The 23736-nt window shown below is 40.4% G+C and overlaps 2 protein-coding genes across 11 annotated transcripts; one reads left to right on the forward strand and one right to left on the reverse strand.

The window, feature by feature from the left end:
* Positions 1-5192: 5192 nt before the first annotated feature.
* zgc:113436 (uncharacterized protein LOC503528 homolog) lies at positions 5193-13849 on the reverse strand. 4 transcript variants are annotated; one of them, XM_061818567.1, is made up of 9 exons: positions 13537-13849; positions 12855-13048; positions 12644-12755; positions 12375-12513; positions 11837-11983; positions 9364-9418; positions 9005-9262; positions 7987-8100; positions 5193-5643 (listed from the first exon to the last, which is right to left on the reverse strand). In XM_061818567.1, the coding sequence occupies exons 1-9, from the start codon at positions 13703-13705 to the stop codon at positions 5389-5391; spliced, it is 1443 nt and encodes a 480-aa protein (XP_061674551.1). In that variant the 5' UTR covers positions 13706-13849; the 3' UTR covers positions 5193-5388. The 4 variants fall into 4 exon arrangements, with proteins under 4 accessions (XP_061674551.1, XP_061674550.1, XP_061674553.1 ...); XM_061818566.1 differs by having other exon boundaries at positions 9005-9286; XM_061818569.1 differs by lacking the exon at positions 11837-11983.
* On the forward strand, positions 6660-23557 carry ogfod2 (2-oxoglutarate and iron-dependent oxygenase domain containing 2). 7 transcript variants are annotated; one of them, XM_061818573.1, is made up of 8 exons: positions 6660-6964; positions 14944-15091; positions 15167-15223; positions 19414-19524; positions 19604-19703; positions 20173-20297; positions 22280-22537; positions 22998-23547. In XM_061818573.1, exons 2-8 carry the CDS (start codon positions 14957-14959, stop codon positions 23262-23264), a joined length of 1053 nt encoding a protein of 350 aa, XP_061674557.1. In that variant the 5' UTR covers positions 6660-6964; positions 14944-14956; the 3' UTR covers positions 23265-23547. The 7 variants fall into 7 exon arrangements, with proteins under 7 accessions (XP_061674557.1, XP_061674555.1, XP_061674556.1 ...); XM_061818571.1 differs by lacking the exon at positions 6660-6964 and adding an exon at positions 13930-14107 and having other exon boundaries at positions 22998-23548; XM_061818572.1 differs by lacking the exon at positions 6660-6964 and adding an exon at positions 14628-14665 and having other exon boundaries at positions 20197-20297; positions 22998-23557.
* Positions 23558-23736: the final 179 nt, after the last annotated feature.

A 23736-nucleotide genomic window follows, 5' to 3' on the forward strand; every position in this document is an offset into this window, starting at 1 on the left:
TTTCCTTCAACATGTCCATTACAATCTGCACCAATCAGAACTCTTTCTCTGTCTGAGATGCTGAGAACTACTTCATCTAGTTCCTTCCAGAATTTCTCCTTCAACTCTAGGGCACATCCTACCTGTGGGGCACAGCCGCTAATCAGATTTTACATACCCTCAATTTCAAATTTCAGCCTCATCACCCGATCTGATGCTCTTTTCACCTCCAGGACATTCTTAGCCAGCTCTTCCTTTAAAATAACCCCAACTCCATTTCTCTTCCCATCTACTCCATGGTAGAATAACCTAAAGCCTGCTCCTAAACTTCTAGCCTTACTACCTTTCTACCTGCTCTCTTGGTTGCAATATATATGAAGCTTTCTCCTCATCATCATGTCCTTTAGATGGACGCTCATATTTATTTGGCACAGTTTTACACCGAATGCCCTTCCTGATGCAACCCTCTGCATTTATCCGGGCTTGGGATCAGCCTACAGATTGCACTGGCTTGTGCCCCGTTGGGCTGCATTTCAGTACATTTTAGCATAAATGGTCAATAATTGCCTTTGGAATACCCACTTTTCATCACCAAAATCAACAGGCCGCCCCGGTCTTGAAATGATGACAAAATTCACTGCATGTCAGGTGTGATGAAAATGAATGTACAACAAGAAAAAGTGGCAAGAATTGTTCATATTTCAGATATATCAGAGGTGGTTAGAGTAGCCAAATATTACACTCAAGTAAGACTATTATTACTTAACAATAATGTGACTCAAGTAAAAGTAGTCCTCCAAAAAAATTGTAAAAAGTACACAGAAAACAGTGCCAGCAGACAGTGCCAGAACAATACTACGACACATAAAAGCTGTTGTTTTTCTTCATCACAAGTTAAGCACAAGTTGCACGATTCCTTCAATGGTAATGAAAAACTTTCCAACATTGTTGCCAAGTACCACATTAATTAGACGGGAGGGTACTGTATAGAGGGAATGCGCCTAGGTCATAGAATTATGTCATTTTCATTTAGGCCACCATACTGACGATCAGACGAAGCATTGTTGAAAGTTGATTCCGTTGAGACAAAATGAAAATATATCTGATAGCACAACACCTGATGCTGTTAAAGATTTAGAAGGTGATAACAAACGAAGATATGCGGAAAAATCAGACACTTGGCATAGAGGATCCATTTTTAATGCCGAAGTCAATGTTTTTGCCAATAAGAAATTGGACTGTTGATTTGCTTCCCTGTCTTAGATAACTGGATAAACATGTATCTGGTGAATAAGTTGTCAAGTTTTACACAGAAGAGTTTAAAAGTGTATAAAAGGCTGGACCCATACAAATAATTCGTTTCTGGATGAGTCATAGTAGAATTGAATGAAATAAGTTTCATCATATGATGGCAAAGGTATGTTACAATTTACAATACTATACTTTGCATAAGCCAGGGCATTAAATCTAGCTATGATTTTGGACCAAGTTATTGCAGAATGCCTCGAGATTTTTTTAAACTGACAACAAAGCTAACTGGAGTGTTTGAAGCTCAGACTTTATTATGTCTAATGAACCAAGAAGTATTCATAGATTGATGTTGCTGTTTTTGAAACATTCTAATCATCCATATACCATTTGTGGAAAAAAATAAAAAAATTAGGACAGGGAGTCGTCTCCTCCATAAACCTCTCTGTGACAGTTTATTATTTTTTTTAAATATGCATTGTTGGCAAATGAGTCAACTTGGCATTGTGAATACTTATTAATAATTTGAGCTAGAGAAGAACAATTCCTCCCTGAAATGAAATGATCGCTACTATAGGCGTGTGTATTTCGTAGGGCACCATCCATCCCGTTTAATTGGCAAAATCCATCCACATTTTCTGGTCTTTTTAGCTGGCATTCTATAGAATATCTTTCAAGAACTGTCTCGTCTATTGTGACAACCCACAGCACAACAGGTCTCGGGCATTGTGAAAAATCTGCTCCGGTTCAGCGTCTCCTGCACTGCCGAGCAGCAATATGGCGTTGTAAACAAACTGACGCCACATGCACAATCTCTATGGGTTGTTTTCACTGACGTCACATTTTTTGCCTAATTACCCATACAGCACTGCGCACCACCATTTAAACGCCCTACCTAATTCGCCTACCAGTGTGAAAGTCTCCGGAATGCTCTTCCTTACTGTTTGTGTTTTTGTGATTCACAAGCGTCTCGGGACTCAAGTACACAAGAGGACTTGCTAACCATCAGAGAGCCTTCCTCTGACTTTTCTTCTGACTTTTTTTCGACAACTCTCGCCACTTCGCTGAAGCTTTTCCAGAGTTCCCAATTGGCGCACTCTTCAAAGCCTCGTGACAAAGAGGCTCGCAATCTGGGATACAAGTCCGCCTTGAAAGCAGGGACATCCTCTAACGCTTCCGATGAAAGACTTTGGACGTTCTGAGATTCTGTGCTTCACGGAAACTTGGCTTTGTGGATATGTGCCTAACGAGTGCTTGACGCTGCTATCACGCTGTCCGGCTTCAACCGTGTCGACAGGCTAATAAACTTAATTGATACTCTTTCAGAAGGCCGACAGAGTTAAGATCCATTTTTTGTTGGTCACTTAAAAGATTTGAGAATTTTATGAAACACTGGATTTATTTATTCCGGTCTTTCTGCCATTGTCATCAAATTTTGAATAAACATTTTGCTTTGCTTGTGGTGAACTAATATAAAAATTGAATAAATGGAGTTTGGCTCTATATTAAATAAAATAATATTCCACCGCCTTTCATTTTCCGTGTAAGCATACCGGTGAGTAAGTTGAGTTTTTTTATATGGACACTTGTACGCTAACACGGAAAATGAAAGGCGGTGGAAGATGCTTTTATATGAACGAGGAATGGTGGATGGACGTTACAGAGCTCAGCACACAGAGACACTGTTTTTGAACTGTAAGCCGTTTTATTCGCCATGTGAGTTCACATCTTTTTCAGTGAAGAAAATAAGTATTTCAACACCCTGCGATATTGCAAGTTCTTCCATAGAGAAATCATGAAGGGGTCTGAAATTTTCATCGTAGGTGCATGTCCACTGTGAGAGAGAGAGAGAACTTAAAAGTAAAAATCCAGAAATCACAATGTATGATTTTTTTAACGATTTATTTGTGTGATACAAAATAAGTATTTGAACACCTGAGAAAAGCAATGTTAATATTTGGTATAGTAGCTTTTGTTTGCAATTACAGAGGTCAAACATATCCTGTAGTTGTTCACCAGGTTTCCACACACTGCAGGTAGGATTTTGGCCCACTCTGCCACACAGATCTTCTCTAGATCAGACAGGTTTCTGGGCTGTCGCTGAGAAACATGGAGTTTCAGCTCCCTCCAAAGATTTTCTATTGGGTTCCAGTCTGGAGACTGGCTAGGCCACACCAGAACCTTCACATGCTTCTTACGGAGCCACTCCTTGGTTTTCCTGGCTGTGTGCTTTGGGTCATTGTCATGTTGCTGTTGAAAGACCCAGCCACCACCCATCTTCAATGCTCTGACTGAGGGAAAGAGGTTGTTCCCCAAAATCTCACAATACATGGCTGCGGTCATCCTCTCCTTAGTACCATGCAGTTGTCCTGTCCCATGTGCAGAAAAACACCCCCAAAGCATGATGCTACCATCCCCATGCTTCACAGTAGGGACAGCGTTCTTGGGATGGAACTCATCATTCGTCTGCTGCCAAACACGGTCAGTGGAATTATGACCATAAAGTTCCATTTTGGTCTTATCTGACCACAAAACTTTCTCCCATTATTCCTCTGTATCATCCAAATGGTCATTGGCGAAATGAAGACGGGCCTTAACGTGGTGGTTTAAACAGAGGAACCTTAATTCCGTGCCATGCCTGATTTCAAACCATGACTTCTTAGTGTATTACCACCAGTCACGTTGGAAACGGTGGTTCCACCTATTTTAGGTCATTGACCAAGTCCTGTCATGTAGTCCTTGGCTGATTCTTCACCTTCCTGACCATCATTGAGATCCCACAAGGTGATATCTTGCATGGGGCTCCACTCCGATTGAGCTTGACCGTCATGTTTAGCTTCTTCCATTTTCTAATGATTGCTCCAACAGTGGACCTTTTTCACTGAGCTGCTTGGCAATTTCTCCATACCCCTTTCCAGCTGTGTGGAGTTGTACAATTTTGTCTCTGGTGTCTTTTGGACAGCTCTTTGGTCTTGGCCATGTTACAAGTTTGAGTCTGACGGATTGTATGTGGAGGACAGGTGTCTATGCAGCCAACGACCTCACACAGGTACATCTGATTCAAGATAATACATGGAGTGGAGGTGGACTTTTAAAGGCGGACTAACAGGTCTTTGAGGGTCAGAATTCTAGCTGATGGACAGGTGTTCAAATAATTATTTGCAGCTTTATTGCACAAATCGTTAAAAACAAATACATTGTGATTTCTGGATTTTTTTTTTTTTTTAGATTATCTTTCTCACAGTGGACATGCACCTTTTGATGAAAATTTCAGACCCCTCCATGATTTCTAAGTGGAATAACTTGCAATATAGCAGGGTGTTCAAATACTTATTTTCTTCACTGTAGCATGACCGCTGCGCTGGCAAAACTCGCTGAGCAGATAAACGAGATTGAAAAAAACCCCAACCAGATTCACCACTCATTATTCTAGGAGATTTTAACACAGCTAAACTTAAGCACAAACTTCCTAAATATGGGTTGATTTCACGTGACGTCAAGATCAAGGGCACAATACTGTGCTTTTGTGACACAGTCCTGAGTCCCATGATGTGTGTATGCCAGTTAGCCTAGTAGTCAGTCTGGGCTTGATGTGTTGTTGGTCACGTTTTCAATAAATGCACTGAGAAACATAATGTCATCCACCTTCCTTCATTGATTAAAATGATGTAAACATAGCTGGTCAAGTGCGACATTCTTTCACACCTCATGCATGTCGCGTAAGGCCTCAAAACTGTCACCAATCATCGCCAAAATATTGTCCTGAATGTAGGTGGCCACATCAAAATGTGTCTGAAAATGAGATATTTCATCAGAAAAAGTCTAAAGTGACAACTAATCCTTTTTGGGGGGTCTGCAAGCATAGTTTTTAAAGCGCAGAACTCTGTATACAGTATACAATGTAATAAGTGCCAATGTTCTCACAATTAACTAACTTCACAACAAAATACTACCAAAGGCAAAAGTGAACTGAAATAATTTAATACTTTCTGAAGAAATATTGTATTTCATCTGGTTTCCAGGCAAAGAAGCACAATTAATCATGATCATTAGAGCCAGTTATACAACGTTAGTGTTAAACGTCATTTTAACACCATCTAGGTACCCCTTGCTGAAATGTGGTCTCCTTCTGAGATGAACATTGAAGAGAGTCCTGAATCCTCAATGGACATCAGATTCAGTGAAGTGATAAGTTAATTCAGTTTTTATAACTTGAGAGCTGGTTTGCTCTGTGGCCAGCACAGTCTCCACAGGGAACGACAAATATAAACCCTCTTCTTTCAGTTTTTTCGAGGAATGTGGATCTCCAACACAAAACGGAGGCTCAGATGTTTTTAAAGTCACTGAGGGGTTACTGTGTGCCTTTCTTTTTACACTCTTCTCCTGTTTGTAGGCTGCTTTCATGTTGGCTATCACCTGAAAAGAAGACCCACATTCAGAGAGAAAACAGGTAAAGGAAAATGAACAGCGTAATTGAATTCATCCAGATACAGTGTATACATATAGTTTTTTTCTAAATCTATTCAACTCTTCATTGTAATTTAAAATGAATTCACTAGATTAATTTAAACATTTTGCTTTGCTTGTGGTGAATTAATATACAGGCTTTACTTTTTGGAAAAAAAAATGGAATAAATGGAGTTAGCCTCGATATTAAAAAAATAATATTCCATATTATGGGCACCTACCTGTATGCTTACACGGAAAACGAAAGGCAGTGGAAAAAGCTTTTATATCAACGAGGAATGATGGACGGACGTTACAGAGCTCAGCACACACTGCAGCCCGCTTTTAGAGTTGCTGTTTTTGAACTGTAAGCTGTTTTATTCGCCAGGTGAGTTCACATCTTTTATCCTAGTCAGTATTTACATTCCGCCTCAAGCTAATCAAGCTAGCATGACCGTCGCTCTGATAAAGCTTGCAGAGCAGATAAACGAGATTGAAAAAAAAAACAAACCACAGTTTCGCCGCTCATTATTTTAGATTTTAACACACTAAAACACGCTAAACAAAGCCCAAGTGTCATCCCTATAAACATTCTAAAATAGATATTGTAATGAAAAAAACGTATAACATTATTCACCAGAATATCTATACGAAAAAAATAAATGTGAGCAGAGAGCGCATCATCCATGCGCAAAGTTGCAGAAGTCTCATTCTACGATATCCAAGTGGTCGCCAAATTGGCTGCGTCCTCCGTCCGTGACGTCACCCAGACATTCGCAAAAGAAAACACGCGGTTCACCCTAACTATGGGAGACAAACGCGCCCATCCTGACACGGAAGCTCTTTTTGAAAAGGAGAACACCACACAACTGAGTGAAGTTACAGGGGCAAAATTACACTATTGTTTTGAGCCCTCGGGGCAATACTACACGATTGTTTCGAGCCATATTGAGATGATATGCGATCATGGCCAAACCTCATCCCCGTCCGATCCACTTCCGCCGCTGAGATGAGTCGGCCCGTGTGGCTTATGACAGAGCCGATTCCTGCTTTAGGGGGGTATTCACAGACGGCGCAGTACTGAGCAACACAGTCGAGCCGGGTCGCTTTACGTGCGCACGCGGCTGAGTGACGCATTCTCGGCTGAGTTCTTCAGAGCCGCCGCCGTCCCCAAAGCCTGACGCCCTGCCTTCGCAGAAGCAGTGACCGCTGAACGCGGCGCCTCAGCCGGTGTGGCTGATTTTCTGGCCGTGGCGGCATATAATGGAGCGGAGCCGTGCTGCTTTTAGGGGTATGTTCAAAGCCGCCGCAGTACTTGTTGAACACCGACGAGCCGGGGCGCATTACTGCCTACGTGTTATTTGGAACCCACGAAGCTCTCGTCCTCTACACCCATGCAATCCATTTTTCACAACCAACCGGGTCTCTTGCAAACTTATGAAGGCTAAATCCATTCTCCCGAGTGTTCAAGCAATGTCCAGCAATGCAATGAGCCGGCATTTTGGCTAACACGAAGAAAAAACGAGCTACCTTCCCGGAGGTAAAACTAATGGAAACAAACAAGTCCACGAGGGGGCGCCTCTGTACTGTACGTCACTTCCTGCTTGTTCTCGAAAACAAATCCCTTGAGAGGATTTTCATGGCGAGAGTTACAAAAAGCTGTATCCGTCAAAATCATGTTCTGTGGTGAAAAAAAGGCATGGGCCCATATTGGCTGATGTTTTTTCATTAATAACATACTAAAAATCATCTATTTCATGACAGGAGCCCTTTAATCACGAACTCCCTCAATATGGGTTGTTTTCACGTGACGTCACCAATTGTGCTGCCTCGGGCAAATAGCTCACGAAATACCATCAAGACTCAAATTTTATATACTACTATTTATATACTATAAAAAAATAAGAATGAACTAACCATTTACGAAATGTCTTGAGCGGACAAGTGCCCGATCCCACTGCTCCTCCTTTGTGATTTATGTCACATAGAGTAAAAGATCAAGGGCACAATACTGCGCCTTTGTGACGCAGTCCCGAGTCCCATGATGTGGGGTATGCCAGTTAGCTAAGTAGTCAGTCTGGACTTAATATGCTGTCGCTCGCGTCTTCAATAAATGGAGTTAGAAACATAATGTCGTCCACCTTGCATATGTATGTGTAACGAGCTCAGGGATAAAAAATGACCACTGTACGAGACGGCACAAAAAAAGAACACACACACACACACAATATATAATTCACTCAATTGATTAAAAAAAAAGAACCTTCAAGCTAATAATGACCCCATTTCACTTAAGATAAGATAATCAATTACCAGTTGCTTAACAGTGTCCTGCTGTTCCTGCATTATGGTCATGTATGTAGAAGCCTTCTCTTTGACAGAATAGAGATCCTGCTCGTCATCATATCCTAGTGGCCCAAATGTAGCCTATGTGAAAGCAAAGAGAATTCAGAGAACAGAAAACCAACTGCCTTGCTAAAATCCAATTCCGTTGAAATTGGGATGTTGTGTTAGATTAAAACAATAAAAACAATGATTTAGAAATCATGTTAAACTTATATTTAGTTAAATACACTACAAATACAAGCTATTTAATGTTTAAACTGATTAACTTTTTTTGCAAATATTCATCAACTTGGATTTTTATGGCTGCAACATGTACCAAAACAGCTGGGACGGGTCATGTTTACCAAAGCGTTATATCACCTTTTCTTTAAACAACATTCAATAAAGGCTTGGAAACTAGACACTAATTGTTGAAGCGATGTAGGTGGAATTCTTTCCCATTCTTGCTTGACGTACATCTTCAGATAGTCAACAGTCCAGGGTCTCCGTTGTCATGTTTTACACTTCATAATGCGGCACACATTTTCCACGAGAGACACGTCTGGACTGCAACCAGGCCAGTCTTGTACCCTCATTCTTTTAACGATGGAGCAATTCTGTTGTCACACATGGAGAAGGTGGTTTGACACTGTAAATTGAGAAACACTGTCCATACAATGTTCGACTATGTTGTCACTAAGAGTTGAACTTCGCCCCATCATTGCTTGTGAATTACTAAACTCAGGGAAGCTCCTTTTCTTACCTAATCATGGGACCCCCCTTTCGCAGTCTTTTTTGCTACGTGTCCCATATTTTTTTGAATGTGTTGCAGCCTATTTGCTAAAAACAAAGTTTATCAGTTTGAACATTAAATATCTTGTCTTTGTAGTGTATTAAGTATAGGTTGAACAAGTTAAGCATGTCATTGTATTTTGTTTTAACTTAAGTTTAATACAACGTCCCAACCTTATTGGAAATTGGGTTTGTAGCTTGTGCCAAATCTTACCTGGTTAAGATTATTAGCTTTCCGATTAAACATGAGCGAATAAGGAGTGAACTTAGTTGTGGGGTTTATGGATGTTCTAAAGAGAAACAGCAGAGGGTCCAGGAAGTCGTCCCAGTCTGCCTGCTTTTCCTTCACCATCTCTCTAATGGCCTCTTTCAGCAACGGACTGGTGCAGTCGTGTAACGGGTTAAGCTGAGGTTGGGCCAGAGGAGAGACTTTCTGCACGATGCCCCATCTGTTGCTCAGCAGATTTGTTACCTGCCAAAAAGAATCCACAACACACTGACCAACAAAAGTTCCAAACTTTGTCATCCTTTGACCGATGAGCTTGCTTGATTCGTTTTGAACTTACATCTCACCTCATCACAGAATTCTGCGCTCTGTGTGCACACAACTGTTTTAGGAGCACCAAACCTGAAAACAGGATAAAAGCATACTTTTAAGCCATACATTTCTAAATATTTAAAAAAATATACATTACAAGTCAGGTTTTACCTTGATTTGATGTTAAGATTTTAAGGACCTTAAAGTGCCTCTAAAGTTAAAATAAAAATGTCTTATAAGTTTGACATACCACAAAGAAGAAGGTTGTTAATTTAAAACAAATAAAAATCACATACAACACACATGGATAAAATTGTTTCGGCTCCTCTGTTAATGAAAAACCCAGTGGTGACAGCAATTAAATCAGACAAAAATAACAAATGAAAATGTAATGGAAATTAAATAATGAAAATTAGCATTGCTTTTGAATTGTGGCTCAACAGAATTATTTTAAAAACAAAACTCATGAAACAGGCCTAGACAAAAATTATGACACCCTTAATATTTTAACACAACGTTTTGAGGCAATCACTATAATCAATGGATTTTTCTAACTTTCAATGGGAAGTCTGCATCTTTCACCAGGTATTTTGACCCAGACTTCATGAGCAAACTGCTCCAGTTATCTCAGGTTTGAAGAGTACTGCCTCCACATGGCTTGTTTCAGCTTGAATCAGTTCCAATAAATGGATCAATCCATTTATTTTTTTGCTTTTCATTACTTTTTGTTTTAGAGTTCCTGTAACAGTCATGGAAAAATAGAGATAAAAAAAAAATCTGTATTTTTCAATGACAAGCATTTCCATTTTCCATACCTGGAAATGGATTAAATCAAATTCCTTACTTTCCTTACAGGCGTAGGAACTCTATACGCTACGTAATTTTTTCCGTCACAACAATGGCTTTTTCTTTGTTTAACAGAGGCATACAAACAACTTGTCCACGTGTATGTAAAATGAAGCAACAAAATCACGGTAATGACGCTATGAGCATGTCTTACGAATCCGCTGAAACCACAACCCTCTCAAACGTGAATCAAATATGTTGATTAAGTTTACCATGAAAGCTGCTAGCCACCAGCGAACATGACAAGATAAGCAAGCACAACGCAGTTCTTAGTCTTGCACGTTTTGAGCAATTATCTTTAAACAAGTATAATGCACAGCATTTAGGAAAACATCTCTGAATATATTTAAAGGGCTACTGACACGTAAAGCATGATTTTCAGGATGTTTTTGATTTAAAAAAAAAAAAAAAAAAAAGATAGCCAGAATGGACCCATCTGTTTTTTCACCACACGTCAATGATGTTGTCGTATATGGATTTTTGCATCTCCTGCCATATGAAAATCCTCTCGAGGCATTTGTGTTGGAGAAGAACCAGGAAGTAACGTTTTTTGCAGTAGCCGGGTCGAGTGTTTATATTGGTTTTTACCTATTGTAACGGTGAAAAATTACTTGGGTTTTTTTCATCGTGTTAGTCAAAATGCTGGCTCATCGTATTGCTGGATTTTGCTCAAACACTCGGGAAGATGGATTCACTCTTCCACACTTTTGCAAAATACCCGGTTCGTCGTGAAAAATGGATTGCGCAAGTGCAAAGGACGACAGCTTTGTTGGTTCTAAATGAGTACCTGTATTGCGTTTAAGACAATTTAATCAGACACACAAAACTATAAAATAGAAGTACAAAGACAGTTTAGTAGCGTGTAACATGAGCTAACTAGCTAACTCGACGTATAGTCACCAAACTCAAACAACTTCTCCGAAAGCAGCAATAATAGAAAGCTCTGTCGGCGTCCGACTACGTAGTCCTTCTCTCAGAACATAACAACAGCAGTGAATAGTAACCGGGAAGTGTTACAGGTATATATCCATCCATCCATTTTCTTAGCCGCACGATGGTCGAAGGTGTCCTGGAGCCTATCCCAGCTGTCAACGGGCTGGAGGCAGGTTACACACACGCCGACACAGGGAAAACATGCAAACTCCACACAGAGAAGTCCGGGATTGAACAGCTGCACCACTGTGCAGCCCCATAAAATATGTTGTTGCTTATACAGTACCACCACGAGAGGCTATAACTTAGCGGCTAATAACCAGCAAAGATTAAATGCGTGCAAATTTCCCCGCTGATGAATCTGCCTCAACTGCGACAGCCACAGAGCTTTATCCTGTCAGGTTGACCCCACGGGAGATTAAAGAAAGACAAATTTGGGTACGTTTTCACAGTTTTGGTGCAGAACAAGTTGGCATCTTGGCTTAGCTAGTACAAATGGTTTGTAATGCTAAGCACCGGCGACATCTTGGGCGCCATCAAGTATGTTTCTTCCGCGTTTGGCTGCGAAAGCTGGCATACATCCAGATTTTGCTTGGATTTAAAAAATGTTCTTTATTTTCAATTAATGTCCAAAATATATGTAATAATATTACTTCACATTGAAGGGTTTATTGTACATATGAATTTTGGGGAGAGTCTTCCTTTAAGTATAGACGAGGAAATCCTCACCTTGTCTGTACTGCCACAGCATGGCAGCTGAAAGATTTCGTTCTCTTGCTTGCACTCAAGGTCACGATGACTTTCTGGTCAGTCTTTTTCAAAACATGGCGTTTCAAAGTGATCAGCACAGATTTGCTATCTGCTATTCTTTTTTCACTAGGAAAGCGAAAGAAACTCGCCACTGCCTGAACAAAAAAATGCTACACAGCAAAACATCGTGAAATCGAAAACACAAGAGCAACAGCATGTAACAATACCACATAACGCCAAACTGTTATGTCACAGTGTCGGATCTGGCTGAATACCAGAAGGAACTCCTGTCGATCCAAAAAGCAGAAGACGGATCCTGGATTGTATTTATCAATTTAACTGCTGTATATCTGATCACTTCAAAACGGCAGATGTGGTTTGTAAAGAGGTTCTCGGGTTAAACAAAATGTTTAAAATTTTGTCTTCTGAACTTAAAAATTGACATATCCACTAACAACTAGAGAGCTGAACTTTACTCTTGTTGACAAAAGCTCATGTCATTTCAAGTGACTTTTACCTGGACATGCATTTGGAAATACATCTCGCGACAGAGACAGCATCCGTCTTTTGGACTGGAAATGCCTCGGGCCATTTACTAAAGTAATCAATGAGAACTGCAGCATGTGTGTTGCATTGCTGGGTTTCTGGGAAAGGCCCTGTGGAACACAAAAAAGAAACGCAAAGAGTGTCTCAAAGTTGGAACCCATGACAGAAAAAAGAAAGGGGGAAAAAAAAAAAAAATATATATATATATATATATTTTAAACAAGAAAATTGAGCATAAACCTATAATGTCAATTCCAACTATATCCCATGGAGCATCAACTTTGATAGGCCGGACTGTCCTCGCCATATTTTTATTCCTCTCTGCATGCTGACATGTTTCACATACTTTAATCTGAAAAATCAAATCAGACAGGTTAAGCATCAGCATTTTTCTACAGTCCATTTATGCTAATATATATACACAGTATTTATAAGCACATAATAACAGTACCCAGTCCACCACATCCTTGATGATGCCCAGCCAGTAGTACTTGCTTTGAATTCTATGGACAGTCTTCTTCTGACCTAAATGATGTCCGATGTCATTGAAGTGGCAGTCGAGAAAAATCTGCCTCTTCCTCTCAGCCTCAATGACCACCTCTCTCTTTTCTTCTTTCTTTGGCCCTACATAATAGAGCTTTCCATCTTACAACATAGAGACAAATTGTAATTTAGTGGGTGCAGGCAGGAAAGGTTCTTATAAACTATTTCAAATTACATAAATGTAAAAAAATGTGAAAGAAAAAGTTCATGCTCTTTCAGTAATAAGAGTATCACAGCAAATGTATTTGTTTTCTTGTTTTCTGGGGTGTCGCCTGGTTAAACGTCACTGTGAACTTGGAACCAATGTTTAAGTTTAGCAAGCTCTTTTCTGTCAATAAATAAATAAATAATGAACTTTTTGAGTTGGAATGTTTTCTCCATGATGGTCACTGAACGAAAGTGGTCATTTAAAAAAAAGTATAAAAAGTTCCGAAAAAAATGTGTTACAAAGTACAGTACACACCGTGATGATTTCAAATTAGCATGTATAGGAAACGGAAGTTCGTCGATCTTGACGCGCTTGACAAGGGGGAATCTAGACGTACATTTCGTCAAATCGATAGTGTATAATGTTTTAAAGCAAGCCTTACCGTCGATGATGAATTTCTGCGCGTATCTTTTTAGGTTCTTCTTCCTTAAGGGATTCGTCGTCTGCGGGAAGCACCCCTTGGCCACAAAAGTGTAAATGTCACCAAGTTTATTCGAGCTAGAGTCGACGACTTCCTCTTCTGCTACTTGTAAATGGTCCACGCTCAACATTTTTTGTTCAATAACCAGTTTAATAACGTCACAAAAAGAAACGTCAGAATACACCTAGCAGCATCTTAAAGCTAATGTTGAAGCATGCGACGAGAGTAGCGTCGTCTTCTTCTTTTTCATTCTAATGATGAAAAGCAACACAAAGGATCGTTATCGCCACCAACTGTTTCTTCCACAAAATGTGTTTTGATAACGCGCATGGAGCTGTCATTGCTCAGCGGTAAACGCTGGGAAAAAATTATGACATGCACGTCTGCCACATTTGTGTCAAAACAGTCATGTGTAATAGAACCTTATTTTGTAAAGGTTGATTTGATAGACGTTATTTTTTGCTCATAAGTTGCGACGGAGTTTATTGTGTCTTTAAAATAATTGTTTACACAGCTGTGTCATGGTTCAATGGTGAGTTTTATTTGATTTCAGTTTAAAATCAATGGGTAGTAAATGTGGTTGGACATTTCCGTTTTTATTTTCATCAGTGAAAAGAAACAAACGTTGGACAGTATTACAAATGTACTTGAGTCGGTCTGGATACCACCCGGAACTTAAAGAGAAAATACCTATATTTATTTCTTAGTGGTAATGTCACAATATAGTTGTTTTCGTGACTTGGTGATTTTCACATCAGAGTTGCTCACGTAAATTATTTGACAACCGACACGTTATTAATTATCCATCCATATTCTTAGCCGCTTATCCTCAGAAGGGTCCCGGGGAGTGCTGGAAGCTATCGCAGCTATCATCGGGCAGGAGGCGGGGTACACCTTGAACTGGTTCCCAGCCATTGGCGCAACCGCACTCACAATCACATCTACGGACAATTTAGAGTGTCCAAATAATGTTGCATGTTTTTGGGATGTGGTAGGAAACCGGAGTGCCCGGAGAAAACCAACGCAAGCACGGGAGAACATGAAAACTCCACACAGGCGGGTCCGGGATGGAACCCGGGACCTCAGAACTGTGAGGCCAAAGCTTTCGAGCTGAAGCCCAACGTGCCGTTCGTTTTTAAATAAATGCAGTAATTTTATTTGCAAGTATTTATATACTTCTGTAATGACATGGAAATTTTATTAAGAACGAAACTTTAATTTTCATCTTTGAATTCCGTCATGGTTATTATCACATTTCACACGAGTTTGCTTGTGAACCGGAAGTGCTTGTCATGATAATTTTCAAATAAGGAAGTGTGTCGGTCTTGTGTCTTGATATTTTTCAAGTTGTAATCAGCTCTTTTCTAGTGACCAGACCCCAATGACAAATGAGGGGAAAGACAAGCAGCAGTTTTATAACTGCAGCTGCTTCACGACAGACAACATTTTCCTTGAGGACTACAAGCTTCACGTTCGATTTGTGACAGAGGAGCAGTTCAGACGAGACTATGTAGCAGTGAGTTCACTTCAGGAATGCTTGATTTGATTGCACTTTTGAACCCCAGGTATTTCTGTCACCTATATATTTTAGCTATTGAAGAGGCTCGGCTGCGTTACGGAACAACAGTTTGGGGATCTCCTTAGCAAGGCAAGTACGTTGAGACGTGATATTTCTGCTACTTTGGATTTTTGGGTAACAGTGGTGAGCAAACACAACTATGAGGCCGAAGTAATCGTATACAAACAGCTCATGAATAAAAGTTTGTGGACAAGTTTAAAACTCAGTGAGTGAACAAAAATACTGCATCAAAAACCGACATCAACGTGAAAAGGATGTCACCCCATGAGCTCAGGAACACTTCTGAAAAACATTGTCATGAAATACGGTTCAGCACTACATATGTAAGTGCAACTCTACTCTGCAAAGCAAAAGCCATTTTTCAACAACACCCCAAAACCCCGGCGGCTTCTCTGGCCTTGAGCTCCTCTAAAATGGAGTGATGTAAAGTGAAAAACTTCTGTTGTCGTGACGAGCCCACATTTCAAATTGTTTATGGACATTGTGGACGTCGTGTCTTCCCGGCAAAAGAAGAAAAGAACCAACCAGACTGTTATGGACTCAAAGTTAAAAAGCTAGCATCTGTGATGGCACGGGTAGCTTACACATCTGTGAATGCACCATTAATGCTGTGAAAGGGGCATATGCAGTTGAAGCCTTTAAAACTTTACACGTACTGTGAAAATACACACATTATTTTTTTTTGTCTCACTTTTTCAGGTCAGTGCGATCACCATAACTATTTAATTTTGTTAAATGCCACTATTATGAGAAAATTTAGAGAATTTTACATTTACTTTGAGGATGGAAGTTTACATATATTTCCTTAGAATGGATTAGCATTTCCTTCGACCTGCATGACTTTGGTCAATGTTTTCCACAAGTGTCTGACAGTACTCTGCTGGAATCCTGGCCCGTTACTCCTGACGGAACTAGTGGAACTGAGTCAGGTTTGTCGATTGCCTTGCTCGCACACACCTTTTCATATCTTCCCACACATTTTCGATTCAGATCTGGGCTTTGTGATGGCCACTCTAAGATGTACTTTATCCTCAAGCCCCTTTTTAACCATTTTGGCAGTACACTTAGGGCCATTGTCCATTTGGAAAATCCATTTGCACCTAGCTTTTAGCTTACTGGCTGATGTCTTTAAGATGTTGTCTTAATATCAACATGTAGTGTACTTTCTTCATGTATCATCTATTTTATGAAGAGCTCCAGGTCCTGCTGTAGCAAAACAGCCACCCAGCATGATGTTGGTCATTATGGCCAAACGTAATCTGTTTTTTTTTTGTTTGTTTCTTTCGGGTAATGGCTTCATTCTCGGTGAGTGGGCTGTCATCCCATTCCATGCAGACAAGGTTGACTGTGGCTACTGACACTTTCTTATTAGCTTCATCCAGCATCTTCACATGCTCCTGGCACTGTTAACCTGCAGTGCACTTATGGAAATTCAGCTACTGTGGGCCAAAGACGAAGGAAAGGTGGGAAGCGGGTTCTTTGACAGAAAGAGAAGAGGAAAGCACTGAGCCTAGAGCTGAATGTGGGGGCACTTTGAATGTTCGGTGTATGACAGAAAAATCTCAGGAGTTGGTTGACTTGATTATTACGAGAAAGAGTAATATATTGTGTGTCCAGGAAACCAGGTGGAAAGACAGTAAGACTTGAGGTTTAGGGTCAGGATTTACAATTTTTTACCATTATGTAGATGGGAAGAGAAATGTAGTTGTGGTTATTTTAAAGGAAAATTAACTAAAAATGTCCTTGAGGTGAAAAGATCAAGAGATGAGGCTGAAACTTGAAATTGAAGGTGTTATGTATAATGTGATTAGCGCCTATGCCCCACAGGTAGGATCTGATCTAGACGTGAAGTAGAAATTCTGGAAGGAGCTGGGCGAAGTAGTTCTGAACGTGTGTGTGTGTGTGTGTGTGTGTGTGTGTGTGTGTGTGTGTGTGTGTGTGTGACAGAGAGAGAGAGAGAGAGAGAGAGAGAGAAATGATTGGTGCAGATTGTTAGACATGTTGGCATAAGAAACCAGCGATAAAGAAGTGATGGGTAAGTATGGCATTCACAAAACAAACTTGGATGGATAGCTAGTTGTGGACTTTGCATAAAGGATATAAACGGATGTACTGAACACCTTTTTCCCCAGAAAGGGTAGGAACATATGGTGACCTACAAGAGGAGAGGTAGAAGGACAGAGGTGGATTAGATTTTGTGTAGACGATGTAATCTAAAGGTTTCTGATTATAAGGTAGTAGTAAGGGAGAGTGTGGATGGACAGTAAATGATGGAGGTGTGTAAGATGGCTATGGTTATGGGCAGGGAACTTAAAAAGACTAAGGCAAAGCAGAGAACCATATGGTGGAAGCTGAAAAAGGGAATGTGCGGATTTTTGGGAAGAGGTGAGACAGGCTCTGGGTGGACAGGAAGAGCTTCCAGAAGACTGGACCAATACAATCAAGGTCATCAGAGAGACAGGTAAGAGAGTATTTGGTGTATCTTCTGGTAGGAAAGGTGAGAGTGAGACTTGGTGGTGGAATCTCACAGTAGAGGAACTCGTACAAGGAAAGCGGTTAGCTCCGAAAAAGTAGGGCATTGATAGGACCGAGGAGAGGTAAATAGAATACATTGTGAAGTGACGTAGGGCAAAGATAGAGGTGGAAAGGGATATATACAGGTTGGTCAGACAGAAGGACCCAGAAGGGAAGGATGTGTAGCAAGTTAGGGTAATTAAGGATAAAGATGGAAATGCGTTGACTGCCAGTAGTGTGCTGGACAGGTGGAAAGAATACTTTGAGCAGTTGATGAATGAGGAAAATGAGAGGGGAAAGTAGATGAGGTAAGTGTGTTGAACCAGGAAGTGGCAATGTTTAGTAAGGTGGACATCAAAAAGACATTAAATACGATGAAAAAAATGGAAAGGCAGTTGGTCCTGATGACATTCCTTTGAAGATTTGGAAGCATTTAGGAGAGGTGGCTGTGGAGTTTTTGACCATCTTTTTCTACCTAATTCATGTGAGTGAAGATGACTGTAAAATGGAGGAAAGGTTTCCTGCTGCTCATTTTTAAGAACAAGGGTGGTATGCAGATGTATTGGAATGATAGAGGAATGAAGTTGATGAACCACACAAGTTATGGGAAAAAGTAATGAAGGCAAGACTCAGGGCTAAAGTGAGTATTAACGAGTGAGAGTATGGTTTCATGCCTAGAAAGAGTACCACAGATGCCATATTTGCGTTGAGAATGTTGATGGGAAAGTACAGATAAGGTTAGAAGCCGCTATATTGCCTCTTTGTGGATCAAGAGAGAACCTTTCAGAGAGTACCCTGAGATGAACTGTGGTACTTTATGCGGAAGTTGAATTGGCAGAAAAGTATGCTAGGATAATAGAGGGATACGTATGAGGGCAGTAGAAGAGTGGTGAGTTGTCCACTAGGTGTGACTGAGGAATTTAAGGTTAAGGTGGGACTGCATCAGGGATTAGTCCTGAGCCCCTTCCTGTTTGCAGTGGTGATGGATTGGCTACTAAATGAGATTAGACTTTAATCCCTGTGGACCATGATATTTGCAGATGACATTGTGATCTGTGGTGAAAGCAGGGATCAGGTGGAGGAACAATTAGAAAGATTGAGGCATGCACTGGAAAGGAGAGGAATGAAGATAAACCTTCGATGGTTTGGACACGTCCAGAGGAAAGAGAGTGGGTATATTGGTAGAAGTGATCAGGCTGGAGTTGCCTGGCAAAAGAGTGAGAGGAAGACCAAAAAGATTGATGGATGTTGTGAGGGAAGAAATGAGGGCAATTGGGGGTAGAGAGGAGGATGCAGGAGATAGGTGTACATGGAAAAAGGTGACGCGCTGTGGTGACCCCCAACAGGACAAGCCAAAAAGAAAAGAAGAAGAAAAAACACAACAAATGGATGCATCAGTAGTTTGTTGAATTTATTTTTAAAAGAGCGGTTGGTAACAAAAAGTCTTTCTGTATCTCAACATTATTAAAAGTGATGAATTTTGTCCAAATTTTAGGAATAGACATGAAGTGGATGCATGCCTTAGTGGGCCGCATAAAATGAAATGGCAGGCCAGATATGCCCTTGAGTTTTACATGTGTGGTCTGTGACATGAAATCCTGATAATTTTTAAATAATAATTTAATAATTATAATGTTTTTTGTGGTTGTTAAGTGACAAAATGCGGAATTTTGCAAGGGATAAACGCTGTACTTGTGCAAACCACAAAAGAGGTTTTGGATGTCAATTGTTACTTCTTGGCTTAGATTTCCCAGGAAGTGGACAGGCGAATACATCTTGCAAGGATGTCTGTTGACAGAACTGCTATCATAAAAAGCACATATCGACCTCTTCATCCTCATGTCTACCATCTGCAGGTAAATTATTTCGTTGTTGTAGGTGTCACCATTATGTCTCATAAACATTTCTCTGAGACATTTGCATGTCTCTTGTCAGGAGTCGTTTCTTGCGGCCGAGTTCAAGCACATAGTCGAGAATTGTCAACGTCGCAACGTCACACTCAAAAATCTTTCTCACTTATTGGAAGAAGAAACAGGTGAGCTAAACAAACATTTTCATATCAAAGTAATGCAACTATAGTACAGTTTATCGTATGTCACCAGGTCGACACTTTTGATACGTCTTTTGTGTGTTTGCCTAACATATTGGTACGTTGTAAACCAACCAACCAGTCCAGGGTTTACCCTGCCTCCTGCCCGACGACAGCTCGGATAGGGTCCAGCATTCTCGTGACCTTCGTGAGAATAAGCGTCTCTGAAAATGGATGGATGGATGAATGCATTCAGCATTTTAGGCCATGAAAAAAGGCAATGTAAAACTAAAAAACAAATTTTTTACTCTAGTATAATATGGGTGTACACAAGTCCATCAACGTACTGGACAATTGGCTGGAACAAACACTTTGCCTGTGTTAGTCCGTTTTATCGAAGTTCCAATGTAGTTGTTTATTTGTTGGCATGACACTGGAACACACAATTTACCATCGCTTTATTAATCTGCTAAAGCACCCAGGGTTTATCGCTTCCCAGTGTTCAACAAGACCTTCTGTCAGGAACTGATGGACGAGCTGGACAACTTTGAGTGTTCTACAGCACCTAAAGGTCGACCCAACACAATGAACAAATATGGGGTGATTAATTAACTTTTTTGGGGATCTGGGGTCCTGTTCAAATGTGGTTTCTGTGGTATTCCAGGCAATCACCTCATTTCACATAGCCAGCTTCAGTTTCACAAACCTTAATGGTGAATGACATTGTTCTGTCAAAATACATAAAGTAAGAATTGCAGACCACATATACCTGCACCCTTTTGACATAAAAAGTGGTTAAAATCATTTGGGTTTTGGGCATTGTTCTGAAACAAATGTGATAACCGAGGTCAGAGCTTTAGGGCATTCAAGGAACCCAGTGGCTACTCAGGGTTTCCAGTTTAGGAATTTTTCCTCCCCACGAGTGACTTTTTTTTTTTTTAATAGTGATGAGCAACAAACCTTGTGAGTGTCATGTTATTGGACATTCCTGGTTACATTTCCCTGAAATAAGCAGATGGGAAACACAGTGTGCCCTCGCCCACCGTTCACAGCCCCGCATATTCAGACTATTCTCTTGCAAGTTTTTTTTTTTAAATATTTAATTTACCGCATTTTCATGATTGTAGAGGTCTTCAATTCTGTTCTAAATAGACAAGGCGCCATATTAGACATGGCACTTTACAATTTGGTATATACTACTCCAGGGGTGCTCAATGCGTTGATCAATCGCGAGGCAGTTTCGGTCGATCGCAACGGCGTGCCAATAAAAAAAAAAAAAAAAAGAAAAGACAGCCATATTTTTTTTTAACTTTAGCTCACTGCACATGTGCAAACAACGACAGTACAGGAAAACAGACCGTCAGTGAGTTCCCCCTATTTTAAGCTCTCGCTTAAGAAATCTGAACAAACATGAGTATGGATGCTGCAGTAAAGAAGATTACAAGCCTATCACTTTCATATGGAATGGGAGGCGGACAACTTTTTAACAGTCAAGTGTGTTTGCCTCATCTGCCATTGCAGTGAAATGTGGAGCGGCATTTTCGAACTGTTCATGGAAAATACGTAACCGACATTCCGCCGAAAAGCAAAATGAGAATGAGAAAAGTGAACAAACTAAAATCCCAACTGGCCGCACAGCAGTCACTTTTCACACAATTTAGTTCAACAGCGAAAGCCGCCGCCATCGTTTCCGTGTTTGTCACATTACGCATAAAAGAGACATAGCTGACTCGTTCCGATCTTTTGAAAATAAGGCGGAAATATTATATTCAATAAAATCTCTTTAGCTGTAAAGGAGTACAGTTACATGGCCAAAGCTTATGTGTGGAAGGACATCTCAGATTGTGTTTCTCACTGCAGTTGGACGAATCCACTGACATTAGTGAGACAGCCCAAGTGTGCATTTTCATTTGTATGGTTTTTGTGGTTATCAACGTGAACCCAGATTGTTACAAAAAATGTTTAAAGTTAATTATGTTGTGTAATATTGGCTCATGCAGTTATGCAAGGTACACAAACATACATTTACACAAAGAATCCTCAATATACTTTTAAATAAATATGTTTTGCATTTTTGGAGTGGGTAGATCTTTGCGACTTGGTCATTCATTTCATCATTGGTCATTCTAAAAAATATATTATTTGTTAGTTATGGTAGTCTGTTTGCTGTGGTGTGGTAATTTTAGTTTCGATCTGACACTGTGAGCGTGGGCAACATCGTCAATGACCTGCCTACACAGGCATTGTGTGGAGCAATGTAAGATTCTTCTGCTTACAGATGTATAAAGCAATTATTCTTCTCTGCCTTCTGAGGGCCATCAAGTGCATCTTACGGTTGCTAAAATATGGTACACATCATACATAGGTATATTAATACTACATCCATTATTCGCGGGCGGTGGAAGGGGCGTAATACCCTCGAATAACGAGGGAACACTGTATTCAGTTTTTCTCCAGAGACCCAACTATTTGTGTCCAAAAAACAAGTAATATGCCCCTTTTTGAGTCAAAGCTCTAATTAAGTCTTAAATGTCTGACTTGAATCTTCAATTCTGCAAAGGCATGTCTTGTTTTCTTCTTAGATCCTCCTCAATGAACTTGGCTTTGATGAGTGCTTTGTTACACCTCTTCGTGAGCATTACCTACATCCACTCACCTCCTTGCTCTACCCTGATTGTGGAGGACACTGTCTGGACAGTCACAAAGCATTTGTTGTCAAATACGACATAAATGAAGACCTGGACCTCAGCTACCACTACGATAATGCAGAGGTCACACTCAATGTCTCCCTGGGGAGGGATTTCACAGAGGGCAACCTTTACTTTGGTGATATGAGACAGGTAATCATGTTTACAGTGAGTCCCTCCTCTAGGAGTGCTTTTAATTTATTATTATGATTGGTAATAAATATGAGCGGTACAGTTTTATGCCACTTTTTATATGGATGATTCTGCAGAAAAAGACTGTTGAGCACTTTGGAGGACGCCAGTTCAAATCCCAGCCTGAGCTGTGTGGAGTTTGTATGTTTTCCTTGTGCCTGTGTAGGTTTTCTCCAGACACTGTGGTTTCCTCCCACATTCCGAAAACATGCATTAATTGAAGAGTCTAAATTTACCGTAGCTGTGAATGTGAATGCGACTGGTTGTTTGTTTCTATGTACCCTGTGATTGGCTGGCGACCAGTTCAGGGTCTACCCCGCCTTTTTCCCGAAGATAACTATGATAGGTTCCAGCAAACCACAACCCATGTGAGGATAAGCAGAACGGAACAGAAGGTGAATGAATGATTGTTATGTTGCAGGTAGCTCTGAGTGACACTGAATGTTCAGAGATTGAACACAGAGCGTGCCAGGGCATTCTTCACCGGGGCCAGCACATGCATGGGGCCCTGCCTATATCTTCCGGTCAGCGATGGAACCTCATCATTTGGATGAGATCCTCCCAGGAGCGCAACAGACTTTGCCCCATGTGCAATAGGAAGCCTGTACTGGTGGAAGGCAAAGGCTTTGCTGACGGATTCACCAGAGCCTCTACTGCGCTGCTCGCTGACTTCTGTGCACTCACCTGATGTATGCTGAAGAAGCACATGTGATTGGCAGTGTGTCCATCCCTTTGTTGACATGAGGTATTTCATCCTAAAATAGGTACCGCTTTCATCCACTCGGATTGATCCAAATGAGTAGTAAATTCGATTCACCATTTCAATCTAGTGTCACTATACAACAGCTAAATATAATTTGTTGTGTAACGTTGGCGCCAATCTGCTTATTTTCGGATCCAAGCCTCTTTTTACCCTTTTTATGTCAGATGATAAGACTCTGGCTCCTGACCATGAACGGTGTGTGAACGAGATTGATTGCTATAATTTATATTTAAAATCTAAACTGATAAAATGTGTGGTTTGAATTATTCAATTGGTTTTTTTTTTTTCTTGATTTGATTCAATGTATTTATTCCACTCATTTTATGTTTTGACATCCTTTTGATAATATTAATTGTCATGTTAAGAATGTAATCAAAACACTATTATGTTGCCTCCT

Source organism: Syngnathoides biaculeatus, chromosome 4 (genome assembly GCF_019802595.1).
Source record: "Syngnathoides biaculeatus isolate LvHL_M chromosome 4, ASM1980259v1, whole genome shotgun sequence".
NCBI classification, from domain to species: Eukaryota; Metazoa; Chordata; class Actinopteri; order Syngnathiformes; family Syngnathidae; genus Syngnathoides; species Syngnathoides biaculeatus.